Genomic DNA, 18361 nt, shown 5'->3' on the forward strand with positions numbered 1-18361 from the left:
TATAGTTAATAGCTCTGTGGTATTTTTTTTAAATGACTACTTTTTTAGTCTGTGTTATTTTTTTTCAAACGTTTATAGTCTGTGTTGTTATTTCATACGTTAATATATATTTGCTTCGTAAGTGGCTATATCTTTAGTAGCATCTCAAATCATTCCCTCTCACGCAGTTATTTGCCAGAATAGATTAATAGCAAAATATTCATTTCAGAATGGCTAAATTTTAAGAATTCAAAGCATTCAACATTGAACACTACCAATATTAAAAAAAATAATATGGATTTTTTCGCGCCGGCGCGAATGATATTCGCACTAAGTCCCTTTGATTCCCTCGAAATCTGTATGTTTTTATAATGTATGATTGTGAAATTAAGTGTTTAATTGTATTATAAAATGAATGAGTAATTTTTGATTACTATGATTTGATATAAATTATATTTGTGCGTGCTTTCGTGTAAATAAAGTGTTAATTGTGTAATAATATACATTAAAAGGCTAATTGAAGATGGGATCGATCGTATTGAAAAGTTTGTCAATTTTGTTAGGGGTGTTTTTTATATTTGTTGGTACTACAAAACTGACTCCGTTTATTTCGAAGGAGTTGCATAAAGATTTGGTAAGCAAACTTTTAAAAAAATACGGTACATAAATTAAAATGTCGGTGAATGCATTAAGAATTTGGTTACGGAGCGATATGCTCGGCTATTTTGGTATTTGGCTTGCGGCCTAATACTAACGAAGAGTTGTCTCGGAGTGACGATGGCTGTTGTGAAACCCCAGAATTCTGCATTTCAATTATTTTTTACTAATATTAAGAATGTTTGTCATTTTCCTACTACAACTTTCATAATTTGAGAAAACAGTGATCGTACTTTAATAAAGAATAATCTTCACGGATAAGATAGTTTCTATCGATAGTCTAAAAAAAAATTCAAGGTATAACTGTTATTAAATTTTCAATCTCGGAAAAAAAAATATCCTCATTATGTATCTGTTAATATGTTCAATGAGTAAACATGAACTTGTTTTATCTTTTATATATTGAAAATTCAATTGTTTATTTATGTTATATAACTTTAAACATTAGAAATCGTTGTGTGAAGTCTAAACCGGTTAACCCTAAGTAATGTTTTTTTTTTGAGATGGTATTATTTACCCTGTCCTTTAGAATGTTAACAAGGTTACGTTCTGTTATCACAGAAAAAACCCTCTCAATTTTTTAAAATACCTTTGGAATGGACACTTTCTCTTATTTCTATTAGATATCGGCGCTATTAGCCTTGTAGGGCTGTATCAGCTTCGTTGGTCACAGGGCTCGCGCTTTAATCCGCAAACTAAAATTTAAATTTCTTCAACTATTAGTTTTGCCCGTCCTAGTGCGCCACTTGTAAGTTGTGTGGCGCGTCTGTGTGACGTGGATACACTGTTTCTTCGTCCCTTGATGTTAGGAGGAATAGCCCTATTATGTAGCTATTGTCGTCGTTCTGGCTGCTACTGTAGCTCTCTGTATTGAAGTTTACTTCTTTTTTACGATTCTTCTTTACGGTGTCACTCTTAAATGGGCGTGTCTAGTCTGACTGGTGTCTCATGTTAGCAGCCTTTCTGCTATTGAGATGTGCATTTGGAATATTATAAACCAATAACAGCAACCAGGCTAAAATTACATCTATTAGTTAATTTACTTTTTGAAAAGTAATAATTTTAAGAATTTTTAACTCTACCAGCCATGTTACTCGATTTTATTCTTATTTTTATTAATAAATATTTTCATCATTATGTCAGTCGATAGACGCCCATAGCAAGACATAGGCCGCCTCCAACGATTGCCATAATAAACAAAAAAATCTAAATCACATGTTTATTTTTTAAACCTTCAAAAATAACTTATTTAAGTTTATATAAGGGGGACTGGTAAGTAATGCCTTCTTTGTTGATATGTTTTATAGAAAAACCGATTGATTTTTACCGCTCCGGCATTGAAAATTTGAATGCTAGGTGGCAAAACATTGTTGATAACGAAGGTGAATATACTGTTGATTAGAAAAAAAAACTTGTTAAAAATGTAGTTGTGTGAATTTAACTTAAGAAAGCGACATTACTTTCCGGTTCCCCTAATACAAAGTTATTATTATTAAATAACGTGTAATTACAAAATTATACTGTTTCACATATGTACATCTAATAAGAGAACGCAATTACAAAGTTATACTCTTTCTCATATGTATATCTAATAAGATAATGCAATTACAAAGTTGTTTTTTTTGTCATATATATATATATAATAAGAGAAAGCAATTACAAAGTTGTACTCTTTGTCATATGTATATCTAATAAGAGAAAGTAATTACGAAGTTTTACTCTTTCTCATTTGTATATCTAATAAGAGAATGCAATTACAAAGTTATACTCTTTCTCATATGTATATCTAATAAGAGAATGCAATTACAAAGTTTTACTCTTTCTCGTATGTATATCTAATAAGAGAAAGTAATTACGAAGTTTTACTCTTTCTCATATGTATATCTAATAAGAGAAAGCAATTTCAAAGTTATGCTCTTTCTCATTTGTATATTTAATAAGAGAATGCAATTACAAAGTTATACTCTTTCTCTTATGTATATCTAATAACAGAAAGCAATTACAAAGTTATAGCTTTTTACATACATATGTAACTTTGTAATTGTAGCTATAACTAGCTTTTTATATATGTAATAAGAGACCTTGTTTAATTAAAATATTAAAACCCTGATATATAAATAAAGTCTGATATATTTTTGTTTCAGAGGAAAGAATACGTAAGATATGCGAAAGTGTTTCCGCTTAGTGAGATGTTAGACTTTAAACTACCGTCGAAATGGTACAGGAGGACAGTAGGTGGACTTGAGATATTGTTTGGTTTATCTCTGGCCATTATACCGAGTCGTAAGAACGATTTTAACATATGTGTAACAGCTTTGTATGTTATATTGTGTTTATCCTGCTTGCTTCTGCGCTTTATTGAATAGGCTTCCGTATTTTTAATCATAAATGAAGGCTAGCATAGATTTCACTTTATTGCAAATCTCTAAATAAAAAAATCCTGGACATTGATTTTTTTATTTACCAGCTGTTAAAGCCAGTAACGGCAACAGCGCCTAGCACCAGTCTGCCAAATATTTTAATTTGTATTAATTCCACCATGACTTTTGTTTCACACAAGAAATTTTTTTACCAATGTTCATACACATAAACTGCAGTAAAATAGGGTCCATAGTTATCAGATGTATAAACAGTCAAATATTTTTTTTTTGTATTATAGTAAATGCTACAACTAATTGTATGTAATTTTCATGTTTTATGAAATATATATTTGTTTTCGCCAATTAATTTAAATTGTTCAGCCGTATTTTACATATAATTATTACGGTTTTTCATTATAAATATGAAGCTTTATTGTTAAGATTATGTTAGCTGCAGTAACAAAGTTACAGTACCCAGCGTTAAATATTGCACATCGACCTTTGGAAAGAGACAAACGGCTAATTTCGGCTTCGTAGAGCATTATCTCTGTCCCACACTACCTATGTCACGTTTTGTTAGTCGTACGACAGAGATAACGCTCTATGAAGCCGAAATTAGCCGATTGTCTCTTTCCAAAGGTCGATGTGCAATATTTATCGCTGCGTATTGTACAAAGCTAATATTTTTATTAGTAACACTATAGAAATAATGTAGATGAATGCTCCAAATGTCTTATACTATTTTAATACTGCGGTCGACAGACGGTAATGTTTAATTAGGGTCGTATTGCCACCTGTTTCAATTTTGTCTTGGATTAATTTTATAACGTAGCTGCAGTTAATAACAGTCTAACATTGTTACTGTCACTGCATGAATAATATTAACAGTCATACCCGTTCTATTTACAGCTGTCAGATGTATATATGAAGATATAACTCATAGTTAATCAATAATGAATTAGATATTCAATGTTACCGTTAGAGTAAAACTACATTAATTTTTTGTATGATAGGACTGTAAGCAAAGTGCCAAATTGACCATCATCACCACTAGCTGGACATTTAGCCACAACGTCATTTTCAAGAAATCTTCATTAACATTTCCGCCGTAAAATGTCCACTGCTGGGCATAGACCTCCCTCATAGATTTCTAGTAGACCGGCCTGACCAGCCTTCCAGTAGGAAGCAGCCTGCATCGAATTAAGAAGGTCGTCCGTCCACTTTGCGCGCTATGTGGAGATATCTATTTCCATTTAAATATTAAAAATATGTAGAACACTGAATATTTTTTTAAAAAAGATTTCCAAGCACTACTGTATACACAATATATACATGCCAGTGATTTTATGCGAAAAATATCTAATGAAGAGACGGTGCTGTTCAATTTTCGATGTTGGACATTTTTATAGACCAACAAAAGTTTATTAACGTCGAATGTTAATACATGTATTCCGCTGTAGGCTATTAAAGTGGTCATTAAACTGTCAGTTAAAAGTTTACAATACGCGCACGTATTATTGTATGCAGCGCAATGTTTTGACAAGCTCCGCAGTTTAACCATTAACGTATCGTTCAAAACATTATCTTTGTTTCCATTAAAACTTAATTTTATTACAAGAACACACCATGCTTTTTTTTTAATTTTTTACGCGAAGCTGAATTTACAAAAATAAATATTAAAGCAGATGATATTTATCTTCGTGAATTCTAGATTAAAATAATATCGTCTTTTGTGATGTTTTGTTTTATAACATGACATTGCTTTTTCAAATATTAACTTAGTATATAATATATTTTAAAAAATCGTATTAAAATTAAATTATTATTCAGTGACTCCTTGTTAAAAACAAAAAACTAAACCTAAAGCGATATAAAATACACCTTTAAAGCTTTTAGATCTATAACCAATCTGTGTATTTGAATTTTCTATCTTCGATTTAACATGTATCGTTTACAGATAAAGTAAAGAACGCAGCTAACATAGGTCTGGTGCTGCTAATGATGCTGGCAGCCTACTCCCACGTAATGGTGGGCGATCCTTTCGACCGCTGCGCCCCCGCGCTTGTCTTCTTCTTCATGCTAAGCGGCCGACTGGTTGTTTGGTTAGTATTTTTATTCACAAATTTCTTTTTATAAGATATTTAATTTTGTTCAAACTGAATATAATTTAGACAAGATATATATTTGTGAGCCATCATTGGAAAGCTCTTAGTTAATTACTAAGCCATAGTGAGAGCTATGCTCGAGATTTCCCTATGAGTACGAATCGGAAATGGGCCCAGCGGATTGGCAAGTGGAAGTGGACAGGCCAAACAGCGCACAGACCGGGCCTTAAGGTTCTGAAGTGGAGACCACGGACTGGCAACTTTAGAGTTGTGTCCGGCCAAACGAGGACAGACGACCCTATCGTGGCGGTTGGAAGATGCTGAAAGCAGGCTGCTTTCAACCGAAACAAGAACCAATGGCTATGATGATGATAAAACGATACAAGGTTTCAGGAATATTGGTTCCGTTATATATCTCATTTTATTCATATTATTTTGTACTGTTTCTTCTTTTTCATTTATAGTGAATGCCAGAACAACCTAATTTGATATAAAGTAGAATCAAACAGAACTCCCCTATAATGGCATCCTTCGACCTTCAATAATGCCCGCGTAGAATACATAGTGGCAAGGATTCTACACCAGCATTGATATGAAAAGAGCTCCACAAACTTACTAGGGTTCTTATTTATTGCTATTTTCCTTCCCCAGATTCTATCCAAGCTTGTATTATCACTCAAAACCATACGTTTAAGAAATTTACGAAATACTTTTAAAAGTTTAGTTGTTTGTAGAGGCCTAATCTATTATTAAAGTCAAATTATACGTCCAATTTAAAAATAGATACATAAATGCTGCATTTATATTTTATAAACAGTCACCGTTCACACGCTGCAGTAGTGGGTAGCAATTGACGTCAATTGTCGAAATGAACGTCACATTCTTTACACACATTTCAAATCTGTTTTGATATAACAGTAATGTTTTAAATATTTAGTTTCAATCATTCTAATTAAAAGTCGGTGGCTATTTTGAATATTATGTAAGCGTAACTGAGAAAAATTCCAAAATAAGTAGATCCACAGTAGAACTAAGGTCACCTGGCCAGTAAGAGGGTCACTCGTGGAACCGACGGCTGATGAGACAGAGAGATTGTTGAGTGGCGACCACGAGGCGGTAAAAGCCGCGTAGGTATGCCTCCCGCTAAGTGAACCTCCGACATATTTAAGACCGCGGAAGGAAGTCGCTGGATGCGAGCAGCGAATGACAGGTCATCGTGGGCGAGGTGGTGGGTCCTTGGGTGAAGACGATGCCTAGCAGTGTGCGTTTATCAGCTGACATGACAATGAATATGAACATATTTGATTTAAACGTATAAACACAGATAACAACTTTACGGGCATTTAAACTTAAATTAATATTTAGTTTAAGACAGTAATGGCGCACCTTGACCAATTTTTACTCCGTGTAAACAGCAGTTACAAAACAAAATTAATGCTATCCAACGATCGAGCGCAGGTCTCGTTGGCGACTTGCCAAGGAATTGCTTGGTTGTCGTGCGATTTAGTATTTCAACCATTGCTGTGGTGTATTCATTTTATTGACAAAATATATAATATTTTATTTGACCCTTGGTTACAAATTGCGTACGATTGAGTACAGTGCTATACGTACCATCACTTGATATAACATATTTGCAAATCAAGTATAAATCAAATTTGGAACATTTATTTTTCTCGCTTAAAAAAAATAAAGTTTATTTCTATTATAATATCTATTCATTCTTATCGTTTGATAAAAATTCAAGTCAAATTTACTTTTATTAATTATTACAATTAGGTGTAGTAATATCATGGTTTTGTATGCAACTCCACATTAACTTCATTAATAAGATATATTTAATTAGACCAGTAAATGTAGAATCTACCGCGCCTTACGGAGACCTAAACACAGTAATAATTTCCAGCTTTACTGGCGGTAAATAAAGGCGTCAAGATGGAACATATGTAGACCTAAAGTAACTGGGACCTGTTACTTTCGGTCTCTATCTATATATACGCCTCTATTCCGCTCCTCCCGGTTACGGGAAATTTTTAATTTGAAATATTTATATATATATGTATATACAAATATCTACCTTATGTTAAAATGTATGTTGTAGAAAATATTTTAACTGATTATTATTTTAAAAATAGTGTAACGATACAAAAAAATTACTAGGCCGTTCAAACCTACTAATTTTTATTGATAACTTTGACAATTATGTAAGTGTGTTTTTTCGTTGTGAAATATCGTATAAAACTGTTGCGAAATTCCTTGCAAGAGATATATGTTCAGCATTAAACATCTGTGATACAGAATTATTTTAGCAACGTTTGAGTTGCTCTATTATTAATGTATTACATGCGGGCTGCCGGTATCAAATGAGTGTGCATATAATATTTTATTTTTCAGGTATCAGACAAGCCGCCGCGAAGCACTAGAAAAGGCCACCTCCACACAAAACGGGAACGGCCTCAAGCGCGATTAACCCGAGCTATTCGTTCTATTATTAAATAGTTTATGTGCATGATGCTAAGGTTAATATTTGACGGCACGGGCGATCTAGTCATTTGAGCACAAGAAGAACATGTTACTATTCGTTTTGATACAATCGTACATTACTGTGATTTTTTACTAGTCACCTCACATTTGTTTGTAATTTATTTGCACCGCTTCATAGTATTCAATAATTATAAATATCAAATATATTAGCATTGAAGATAAATGAAACAAAATTACTTACTTTAATAATAATTGGAGTTCACAGGGGGAAAGCTGCGGGAGGTAACTGCGACCCTCTGTCAAGATCGTATTTAAATATGACAAATAGTTTGTCTGGCGAACTTTTTTATCCTCAAATACATTTTTAAGGTGATATTACTTTAGGCAATTAGCGATACCTTGCGCGTGAGTTTGTGTGTGTAATTTATGTTTTATGTGCGGTCGTGTGGTTATTGTCAATATTTATACTCAATATAGCTAACGAAATTATAATTTCCAACAAAAAACTTTGAAAAACTGCTCAATTGTCAAGTCATATACTTTTTAACTAAGTCAATTTTAATTCTACAGTTTATTATTTTTGTTCACAACAATCCACTGTCAAAAATAGCGATTTCATTCACTACTTGCATGGTACTTGCAGTTACCCAATATGCAAATTTAATAATTTTTTTACCTAATGTACGTTGGGGAAAAAGTCTAATCGCAAATAATATGTATAAACTTGTAATAAAATCTCTTTGGTTGTACTATTTGTATTTTTCTGGTTTTAATAACGTATAAAAACATTTATAAACAAAATAAAACAGTAAAATTATGTTTCAGAGTTATTTTTCATTTGTTTTTCTTTCTGTCTAAATGGGTGAATCTGATGAAAGTAGAAGAGAAATTTCATACATTTTAATATTTCACTTCTAAGACGAAAAAAAATTTAACTCGCGCCGCGAATATTTTTTGTTATGTTTATTGGTGTTTATAAGAGAAGAGTAAGAGTCAGTAACACAAACATAAAGTTAATTAACCGTTTTAAATCTGGGTATTTTGATGTCAAAGACGCACATAGTCCTGATCGTCCACATACAAATAAAGTGAACGGCATTATTGAAAAAGTGGCTCAAGATCAGCATAACACTAGTTACGACGTGGCTGAAGAGTTAAAAATTTAATATACAAAAGCTGAATATACTAAAAAGCTCAATATTTTAGTACAACACGTGCTCACTGAAGAAGCCTTGTCAACCCAATACACATTTCATTGTTTACTAAGACGTAATGAAATCGAACCGATTTTGGAGAGATTGATAACTAGTAATGAAAAGTGTAATCAGGAATAACCAAGTTCGCATCAATTCAGACCTGTACTGCCAACAATTAGCTGGGAGAACAGCCGGCATTAATCAATAGTGGGGATGTAGTCTTTATGCTAATACTAGATCACTCACATCTTAAGTTACTCAGCAAAAATAAAGATAGTTTGGCTGGTAGGTAATAATGCATTCGGCATCGGGGTACACCTTGACCTTGCACACCAACTGTTTTGGTTTCTTCAGAATTCTTAGGCAGTGTTCAGTTAACATGAAGAGAAGACTGCCTGAACTTTTTTATCAGAAGTACCAATTTTTTATAGTCAAGATATCATCTCTCTACCTGAAAGATTGCAAATAAACCTCAAACAAAATGACATCTGTATGCTAGATTTAAATGTAACAATAACCTTTGAAAAAATGTCTCGAAGTTTCATATAAATTGCGAACGAACTTTTTCCCTGACCCAATATAATTGCAGGCACCGTTTTTATATAATTAAAAATTATAAACTGAACATTTAATATATTTTTAATATGGTCATATTTTACAATAAACTCTTATTATCCCGTTATCAGCGTACACAGCGAAAATTTTAAACGTATAATTAATGTAATTAAACCTGTATGTGTGTGTGTTAATATGTGAATTTTGAATAAATGAGTGATTAGTTACAAAATGTTTTTTTATCTTTGATAAACATTAAGTAAAAGTTGTATAATGCATTACTTATCACATTGTTTAGTGATAATGAGGTAAGGATGCTTTGAAATCATAGCAAAATGACAGTTTCAGCTTAGTCTGGACACATTCCATTGTTCTTATATAGAATAAATTTGTTTACTGTATAATCTTAATATTTTAGGACTGCTTCCTATTCAATCTATTATTTGGAGTTTCCGCGTTGATTTCTGCCAGGTCAGATAACCATTGCTAAAACATAAAAAAATGACAATAAGTTGCTATATCACACTTCTTTACATTTCTTAATAATTTGCCCACTAATCTCGAAAGTCAATTATCTCTGACTTGCTTACAAATATAAAGTTAGAAGAGAACTATGTACTGGGTAGAAAAGTATCAGAGAAATACTGCCTTTCTCTATAAATCCCTTGAAGTATATTCAAGTTTTATCAATAGGTGCACCAAAGTAAAATTATTCTGTTTTTTTATTCATAATATGCATTCACTTTTCTTTTGTAATTTCTATGTCATTGAATCACAACAATGTTGGGCTAGATAAGGATAGTTAATTGACCAGGATTCCGCCTCGCACACGTTTGCGGTCTGCCCGGCGTGGCAGTCGGAGCGGCGGATTCTGGCGGACGAGATCGGACAGGACCTTTCCTTGCCAGCAATCGTGTCGGCGATGCTGAGTGGGTCATCGGCGTGGAGGGCCGTGGCCTCTTTTTGTGAGACCGTCATGGTCCAGAAGGAGGCAGCCGAACGGGATCGGCAGAGGACAGATCCCGCTCGGAGACGACGCCGTCAGCGCAGAGACGTGCCTCGCGACGGCCCTCCGAGGAATGGTGCTCCCCTACCATGAACGGGGCCTTCGGAGTCGCGGGAGTTTAGGGTGGGGGCCCTAAACTCCCATTAGCTTCGGCGACTCTGAGGCGGACGATGGTTCGACGTGGTCCCGAACCATCGTGATAGTACCACGAGGGTTTCGGGGGTAGTGTATCCACGCATACCCCGGGACGGGCTATCGAAAAATAGCAAGGCGCAAGGGAAGACCGCGTGGCGATCCCTGACCGGGAGATACCGCGGTCCCCCGTTTAGCGCAGAGGGCGACCACCGGGGGGGGTTTTAGTGGGTAGGAATCCCACATACCCCTGTCCTTCCCCCAGAGGCAGGGCATCTTGAATACCGGAAGATTTCCCCCACCGAAACAAAAAAAAAAAAAAAAAAAGGATAGTTAATTGAAACACTGATATCAGCCGTAAATAATATAATTAAAGCATTATTTAATATTACACATTATTTAAAAATATACTTTTAAGATAGATGTATCACTATTTACTAATTTATTACAGTAAATTGTACATTTCGCTTATACATATTAACAAACTCAATAACTTAGTATGTAACCTCAACTCAAAAGTTATAATTATTGTTATTTATTTTTGCAGTATAATTTTACAATAAATAGCGACAATATATCATTTGTGGTAATTTTGCGTTGTACCATTTCTATGCTGGGTCTCGTCCAGTTTGTAACAATTCCAAAGCATTCTTAAGATTATTAATTGCTGTTTTAATGTCATCGTAATTGAGGGCACTGCTTGCCCACTTACAATACTTCTGTGCCTTAGCTATTTGATCAGGACTCAGTTGAGCCACCATTGTAGAATTATCTCCATATGGAGGCTGGGAAGCTTGACTTTGTTGTGATGGATCATATGGCACAAATCCGCCTGGGTTGGGATCTGGAGTGTAAGGTACAGGAGGCAGTTGAGAGGCGGCCCTCATAGCTGCGTTCGGATCAGGTAAGGTGCTACTAAAACTTGTGGGTACAATTGGTGGAGTAGCTGGTGTTTGTGGGTTAAATCCGGGATTTTGGGAAAATCCCATAGGAGCAGGTTGACTATTATTTTCGGCACCTTCATTATCTAATCCTTCTTCATCTGTCGGAAGAGGACCTGCAAATTAGTAAAGATTGATAGATTCTACTAGCAACAAAATATATTTATTTATAAAAAAATTCCTAATTTAAGTTATGTGAAAAAATAAGTAATTATAGTGTGACAGAAAACACTGTACTGCGCCTTAGGAAATAGCGTCATATTAGGTCTTAGAAAGTAGTAAGTGCCGCTGCAGCGAAGACTGCAGAATGTGGCTCACCCCCACAAAATTAATCAATAATCTGAAAAACAAATGAAAAGAGAGTTTTTCAAAACCTGATAGCTTCTGGCAACATATTTTTTTTTAGACTTGCAGCAAAGTCAGTTTTAATGGCAGGTATAATCTTATATACTAAATTAACATTTTTATTGTGTCTTACCTGGGACTGGGGTTTCACCATTTTTGAGGCAATTATGAATATATGCAGCCTTCCATTTAGCATACTTTCTGTTCTGAGCAGCTTCATCTGTCAGTTCACCAAATGTTGTAAGAACATCATAAATCATCCCAGCTGTGTAAAATGCCTTTACAACATTTCTGAAATAAAGCAATTAAAATTATTTTGTAAAACTAAAGTTCAATTGATGGAAAATCAGATAATCAATTCAGGTTCAATGAGAAGTCATAAAATAAATTCTGTAGATCATTTGTAATAAACTATTTTAGTTGTAGAAATATAGATAATCTAAAAATGGGAATCAGTTCAGCTGTAGAAAACTAAAGTCCTCCGAGGTGCTCTTGATTTAGAATGCTTATTGAATGAAAGACCAAGCTAAGGTTCCTCCTTGGGATATCTTGTACTGCATAAATCACTATATACAATGTTTAGTGACCATAAAATTTAAAGAATATTTAATGTGATATCCCCAGCCAACAGTCCAGAGTGGGACCCCTAGGTTAATTACAGTAAGCAGCTCTGTTATCTCAAAACCAGTGTAGCTAAAAAGGCCTACAAGCATTTGTTTATGACAAAAAAATTATCAATGAAAATATTTTACATACTTTCCATAATTTTGTTCTCTGTCTTGTTTATCTGCATAAAGAAATAGCTTGAGAGCATAATTTTCTAAGTGTGCCTGTGCTGCAACCTCATTAACTATAGCATCATTATCTTTGTGTGTAGTTTTTTCTTCTTCCAACCAGTCCATAAGTGCTTTAAGGTAAACAAAATTACAATATAATTAAAATTTATTATACATTATAAACATCTATTATATTGTAAAATTTATTTTTGCAACTCTAAATTGGTTTTTTGCATCATATTGGTGAATAAGGAAAGATAATTGCTAAATGCCAATGGAACACAAATTTGTACTATGTCCAAATTTAAACACATCACAATGTTATTTATTTTGCTGGTTTAAGTAAAAAAACAGTCGGAGCAGTAAATATACATTTACAAATGTATATTCATTAATATATTTATATATACACATAAAGAAATACATAATTACAGTGTCAACTTCAAGTGGAATAGAATAAAAAATACCCATTAGCATCTTTGTCTCTTCAGGAGTTTTCTTATTAGTCAATTTCATCCCCACTTGTAGAGCATGCAGGCGACACCAGTAGGCCACCACAGGATCTCTAGCGTCATGTTCCGAAGCCGTTTTCAAGTAATGTTGAATGGATTTAAGGCTTGGCGGACACTCTGGTATATTACCGGACATCTTGAAATACCTAAAAGATTTAATATATAAAATTTAATAACGATTCAGGTAATCTAATTATAGAAAACCGTGTATCAGTAATTTTTCTTAAATATACTAATAGTATCCATATTATTACTCAATAATGATCACATTCGTTTTAATAAGAATTTTAAAATATGACAGTACTAACTCTAATTACAATATTGATGTTATGGTATAAATTGAAGCGAAATAATACTATTTTGTTTGTGGATTCAGAACTACAAAACACGAATGCAAAAACAATAATCTTCACTGCCAATTGTCAATGTTACTTCCAATATTTTTAATTTTATGACAATAGTTGGAAATATTCTGCCATTATCAACACCGAATTGCACTTTGTATGTTGTTTGTTTTTGTTTATATATTAATTTTTTTAAAATTAATTGTTTTCTGTCCATTTAATGCTTTAAACATAGAGCGACATTTTTTCTTTAAATCAAGGTATTAAGAGCTTCAAAACCGATTAAAAAACGACGAATCCTATGACTTCATAAAAGACTATGTTAGTTTAGTTAATATGCTTAGTAAGTCGTTTAAGGCATTGTCATTTTTGGGAATGGACACTGATACAAAAATGCTATTTTACTAAATTTCTGAGCGTGCTAGGTAAATACGATGAAGTCATTTATGTTGAAATCTTTACAGTTTAAAACGAATAAATAAGTTAAAATTAGTATAAAATGACAGGTCTCGCGTGCATTCCAAACCAAAAAGACACAATGTCAAATCAAACAAAATGTGAATGTCAAATATTTGACATTTTTCAAAGTGTTATATGTATGTTTTTGGTATTGTGTTGTTCTAATACTTTCTGTCTAAATTAAATTCGGGTTTTGTGAAAAAATAATACATTGAAAATGCCTTCAAAGCAAAGAAAGATTGCTATGATGGGCTACAGATCCGTTGGTAAAGTAGCATTACATTTATCAATTTGCGTCTAATTTATCATTAATGACGTTCTAAATATGTGATTTATTTCCAGGTAAATCTTCCCTTATTATTCAATTTGTCGAAGGACAGTTCGTTGACTCCTATGATCCAACAATTGAAAATAGTATGTACACTTGGCATGCACCAAAGTTTATCAATAAGTTGTTTATTATATGCAATGATCTTAAGTGTTATTTAAATTGTGATTTTTTCCTTATCTTTCCGTTTTAGCGTTTACAAAATTCATACGGCTAAACTCAACGGAGTATGAAGTTAAATTGGTAGATACAGCTGGACAAGATGAATATAGTATTTTCCCTTTACAGTACAGCATGGATTTTCATGGCTATGTACTAGTCTACTCTATCACATCTAGCAAGAGTTTTCAAATAGTTCAAATAATTTATGATAAACTCCTTGACATGGTTGGAAAAATACAGTTAGTATTGTTTCTAATACTTTTAGTATTTAATAAAATTTTGGAAAAATCTAATCTATATGACCATATGTTTAGATTAGATGATAGTTTGTTTCTAGGAAACCTATTAAAGGTTGCCTTTATTTAAATATCTACTAAGAACATTTAACCATATTCACTTTTTCTTTGTAGTGTACCTATAGTGTTAGTTGGAAACAAAACAGATCTTCATTTAGAAAGAAAGATAAGTACAGAAGAAGGGAAAAGACTTGCAGAAAAATGGAAAGCAGCCTTTGTTGAAACTAGTGCTAAGAGAAATGAGGTTAGAAAAATCATAAAGGTAAATGTGTAAATTATCAAAATTATACTTACTTACAATTTTTTTTATTTCAGTCTGTGACAGATATGTTTCATGCAATGTTATCAGAAATAGAGAGATCAGATGGTCATATACAAGAAAAGAATGGATGTGTTATATCTTAATGAAACATTATGCTACTGAACAATGCTTCTACTTAAGTAAAAGTGAATTATACCTGATGTTTGTTTGTGCACAGTTAAAATTATTGCTGTAAGTAAAACATTTAACATAACCTTGGTGGTACCTTCAAATGACAATACTCATGTAGACCAAGATACTTTGTTTTTTTTTCCTAATAACTATGGAGGATTTTGTATGCAGCAAGTGATATTACTTAAAAAAATCAAGTAAAGGACTCTTGTACAATTTTACAGCCTGGTGTATGGTTCGTGTTTAACTTACCCAATGTCATGTGAAATATATTTTTCTGTTAGGATTCTTAGTTAGTGTATAATAATAAAAAAATGTGTTCATGATGATAGATATAAATTGTTTAAAGGTACCATGAAGATTTTTGTGCAGTTGTGGTAAATTGTCCTGTATAAAATAATGAGGAGTTTTGTGCTATAGTTTTTAAACTGCATAATTTATTACAGCTCATAATGCAGCTAAATGCAAAAAGCTTTAAGGAATGTATTTAGTTTTAGAATGCCTTGAAAGGGCACTTACCTCAATGAATATTCACTATTGCACATACATCACTTGCAATATAGTAGATTAAAGTTTAAGAAATGTGTAAGTTATACATAAATCATTTCAATAAATAAGGATCAAATTATAGAATTGTTGTCAAATGTGCTTAATCAATAAAATGTGTACAATGTATTTAACAGTACAGTATGGAGCCATGGGCTGTCTTTTCACCAGAGATTTGTGAGGATGCAAAGTAATGTATTTGTAAAGAAATGATAGATTGACTCCATTTACACAGATTTGCTTAGCGCAGTTGGATCCTTGCACATGGAAATACTGTGGTGGAAATGCAGCCTAAAAAAATTGTTACCAAGGTAGTCTAAACATTGGCTATGACCTATGTATCTTACAAAGTTTTTGCATTTAAAGATCAAAATCCCCACCAAGAAATTCCCTAATTCAGAATACAATATATTTTATGATAATTAGATGAACATGAACAAATTAAAATTAGCGTTAAATAAGGAGTAATTTAATAATTTGTGTACTACACTATTATATTTATCGAAAAAATATTATACTAGTTATTTTTAATGATTAATTACAATTTCTTAGGTAACTATTGTAGTAAGTAGATTAATTACATGATTTTATTAAGTTAATACAAGTGAAAATAATGAAACAATAGAAGAGTTATGAATAATTGCTCTTGCAATATAATCTAGCCATTTTCAAAAAATTGTACTAGAGGAATTTAAAAGAAACTGTATTTTGTTCACTGTTAGTAAAGGAATATTTCATAGAGATGAAATAGGTTGTCTCAAAAGAAAGTTTACATTTTGTTAATTTGTTCATTAATTTTAACTTTTATCTTTTGGTTTGTGGCTAAAGAGCAAGCTTTCCTAAATAAATAAAAAACTAAACAGAGGAAAATTGTATAAGTCCAATATGCAATTAACACATTTTAGTGGAATATTCCCTGACATACTGATTAACACGAAACATGATACATGAAACATCTAAGTAATAAACATTCACTTGGTAGACACTTTTATTATTAATTATGTTAAACATTAATCAATCCACCAAATGATAAACTTTATTATATATTTGAGGCATCTGTTAGTGACAAACTAAGTTCTTTTATTATAAATTGGTGTAATTAGATCAGCTGACATTAGCAAGTTGTATCGTAAAGTTTGTACATTGAATAATAATTCGTTATTGCAGAATTTTGTACATTGTATATAACAAATACTTCAATTTTGTTGACACACACAAACACTTAATTATGTATTTACACATATGTGTGTGAGTGTTACCATCTCTGTCTATGTTCCAGTGAAATAAGCTAATTACCATTTATTGGACACATTATGGTTTGTTTTCTTTTAATGCAATTGATTTTAAAAACGTAACTGCATAATTGGCTGTATATAGTCTCGATAGGTGTTACATAAATAATTTTGGCTTAAGTAGTTGTGTCAGCTGCCAGGAATTGTATCTTTAAAATTATATATAGTATGGTTTAATAAAAAAATAGTAAAACAAATAAAATTTACTTTAACAGTTTTAGTTTGAAGGAGTTGTCGGTGACCAAACAGTATGTTTATAATTACAAATACCATTTAATTGATTTTTAGAAAAATTTTGTTTTTAATTTTTTTATAAACACTTATTACGTTTTCTCATGTTATTTACGGCAAGTTAAATTTATTTAAAATTACTTATTTACGAACCTAAGTTTGAAAAGAAATTTCTTAAAAACTATGTTTGAAATAGATTTGCTGTAAACTTTTAACTATAGACTAAGCATGGCGTTGATCTGATGTTAAATGATATAACACATCTAAAACAATGTGCGGCTGCGCTGAGTTTTGTTGATCCTACCATTCCTCAGCTTATTACATCTTTGACAGATAGGATTGTATACCTCAGCCTAGTAATTTTATTAGTTATGTCCCCATTACACGATATAATAAAACTTACTTAAATAGCAATAAAAACAGCAAGATCAACAGATGGATAGCCCCATTTTTAAAAACACCTTAAATTTGACAATTCTCACGTTTTAATTGTTGATTTTGTTACTTATCTTTTTATTGAATTATGCTTATTATATATGTAATATTATTATTAATAATAATATTATATAGAATTAGTTATTTTACATGATTAGTTGCTTATGTATTTTTTTCGTGTTACAAAAATTTACTTAGTTAAATTAAAAAAATATTTAAGATATGTTTGGTATAAACTATAGCATGTATGGTATACCCATATCTAATATTTTTCAGTTATACGATAGTTTTTATATTTTTTACATAGAATAATTATTAAGACAAGTACGAAATTCATATAAGCTTGCCTTGAATAGTAATAATGAAATTACGACGTGTTTTTTGTAATCTTTAAGCTTAAATTGATTTACAGAAATTGAACTTTCTGTGATACATACAATAGTATGTCCAAATTTTTCAGTTTTTATTTTCTAAAAATGTGTTTTCCAATGTCCTTATTTATAACTTACTACCTATATCTTCTATCCAATGTTTCGTTCTTTTCGGCTGCGCACAATTTGTCTGTGAAATTCTTAAATTAGTATATTTTGTAGACATTATTTTGTTTAGATATAAGTCACTCTGTAAATTCATTTGATATAAGTATTTGTTTCTTCAAAAATCAATGGCAATGATAATTCTGATTTCTAATGCTACCAAAGCCTATTTTATAAAATATTTTAATTTTTCTTTAAATTGTTATCTTTTTTATATTTCTTCAAACTTTTTAGACAATTGGCCGAAAATT

The 18361-nt window shown here is 31.9% G+C and overlaps 3 protein-coding genes across 3 annotated transcripts; 2 read left to right on the plus strand and 1 right to left on the minus strand.

Moving 5' to 3' along the window:
* The first annotated feature begins 135 nt into the window (after positions 1 to 135).
* On the plus strand, positions 136 to 9536 carry LOC137930928 (novel acetylcholine receptor chaperone). The gene is made up of 4 exons (XM_068774293.1): positions 136 to 613; positions 2781 to 2919; positions 4954 to 5098; positions 7496 to 9536. Exons 1-4 carry the CDS (start codon positions 503 to 505, stop codon positions 7569 to 7571), a joined length of 471 nt encoding a protein of 156 aa, XP_068630394.1. The 5' UTR covers positions 136 to 502; the 3' UTR covers positions 7572 to 9536.
* A 1289-nt stretch (positions 9537 to 10825) lies between these two features.
* On the minus strand, positions 10826 to 13458 carry Vta1 (vesicle trafficking 1). Its single transcript, XM_068774349.1, has 5 exons — positions 13357 to 13458; positions 13004 to 13194; positions 12517 to 12667; positions 11894 to 12051; positions 10826 to 11531 (listed from the first exon to the last, which is right to left on the minus strand). Exons 2-5 carry the CDS (start codon positions 13182 to 13184, stop codon positions 11083 to 11085), a joined length of 939 nt encoding a protein of 312 aa, XP_068630450.1. The 5' UTR covers positions 13185 to 13194; positions 13357 to 13458; the 3' UTR covers positions 10826 to 11082.
* A 531-nt stretch (positions 13459 to 13989) lies between these two features.
* Rheb (Ras homolog enriched in brain) lies at positions 13990 to 17614 on the plus strand. The gene is made up of 5 exons (XM_068774198.1): positions 13990 to 14117; positions 14194 to 14265; positions 14373 to 14580; positions 14752 to 14881; positions 14953 to 17614. Exons 1-5 carry the CDS (start codon positions 14069 to 14071, stop codon positions 15040 to 15042), a joined length of 549 nt encoding a protein of 182 aa, XP_068630299.1. The 5' UTR covers positions 13990 to 14068; the 3' UTR covers positions 15043 to 17614.
* Positions 17615 to 18361: the final 747 nt, after the last annotated feature.

This window comes from Battus philenor, unplaced genomic scaffold (assembly GCF_028537555.1).
Source record: "Battus philenor isolate CCGP_79_NKW_IND1 unplaced genomic scaffold, ilBatPhil1.0.hap1 SCAF_7, whole genome shotgun sequence".
NCBI classification, from domain to species: Eukaryota; Metazoa; Arthropoda; class Insecta; order Lepidoptera; family Papilionidae; genus Battus; species Battus philenor.

What these genes read in the sequence shown, in the direction of transcription:
- LOC137930928 (XM_068774293.1), top strand. Translation starts at nt 503, where the DNA reads ATGGGATCGATCGTATTGAAAAGTTTGTCAATTTTGTTAGGGGTGTTT. An exon ending in TCTGGCCATTATACCGAGTC is followed by an intron (nt 2,920 to 4,953) that starts GTAAGAACGATT and finishes TATCGTTTACAG; the next exon opens with ATAAAGTAAAGAACGCAGCT. An exon ending in AGCGGCCGACTGGTTGTTTG is followed by an intron (nt 5,099 to 7,495) that starts GTTAGTATTTTT and finishes TTTATTTTTCAG; the next exon opens with GTATCAGACAAGCCGCCGCG.
- Vta1 (XM_068774349.1), bottom strand. Translation starts at nt 13,184, where the DNA reads ATGTCCGGTAATATACCAGAGTGTCCGCCAAGCCTTAAATCCATTCAA. An exon ending in AGAGACAAAGATGCTAATGG is followed by an intron (nt 12,668 to 13,003) that starts GTATTTTTTATT and finishes TTTACCTTAAAG; the next exon opens with CACTTATGGACTGGTTGGAA. An exon ending in AGAGAACAAAATTATGGAAA is followed by an intron (nt 12,052 to 12,516) that starts GTATGTAAAATA and finishes GCTTTATTTCAG; the next exon opens with AAATGTTGTAAAGGCATTTT.
- Rheb (XM_068774198.1), top strand. Translation starts at nt 14,069, where the DNA reads ATGCCTTCAAAGCAAAGAAAGATTGCTATGATGGGCTACAGATCCGTT. An exon ending in TGATCCAACAATTGAAAATA is followed by an intron (nt 14,266 to 14,372) that starts GTATGTACACTT and finishes TTTCCGTTTTAG; the next exon opens with CGTTTACAAAATTCATACGG. An exon ending in GACATGGTTGGAAAAATACA is followed by an intron (nt 14,581 to 14,751) that starts GTTAGTATTGTT and finishes TTTTCTTTGTAG; the next exon opens with TGTACCTATAGTGTTAGTTG.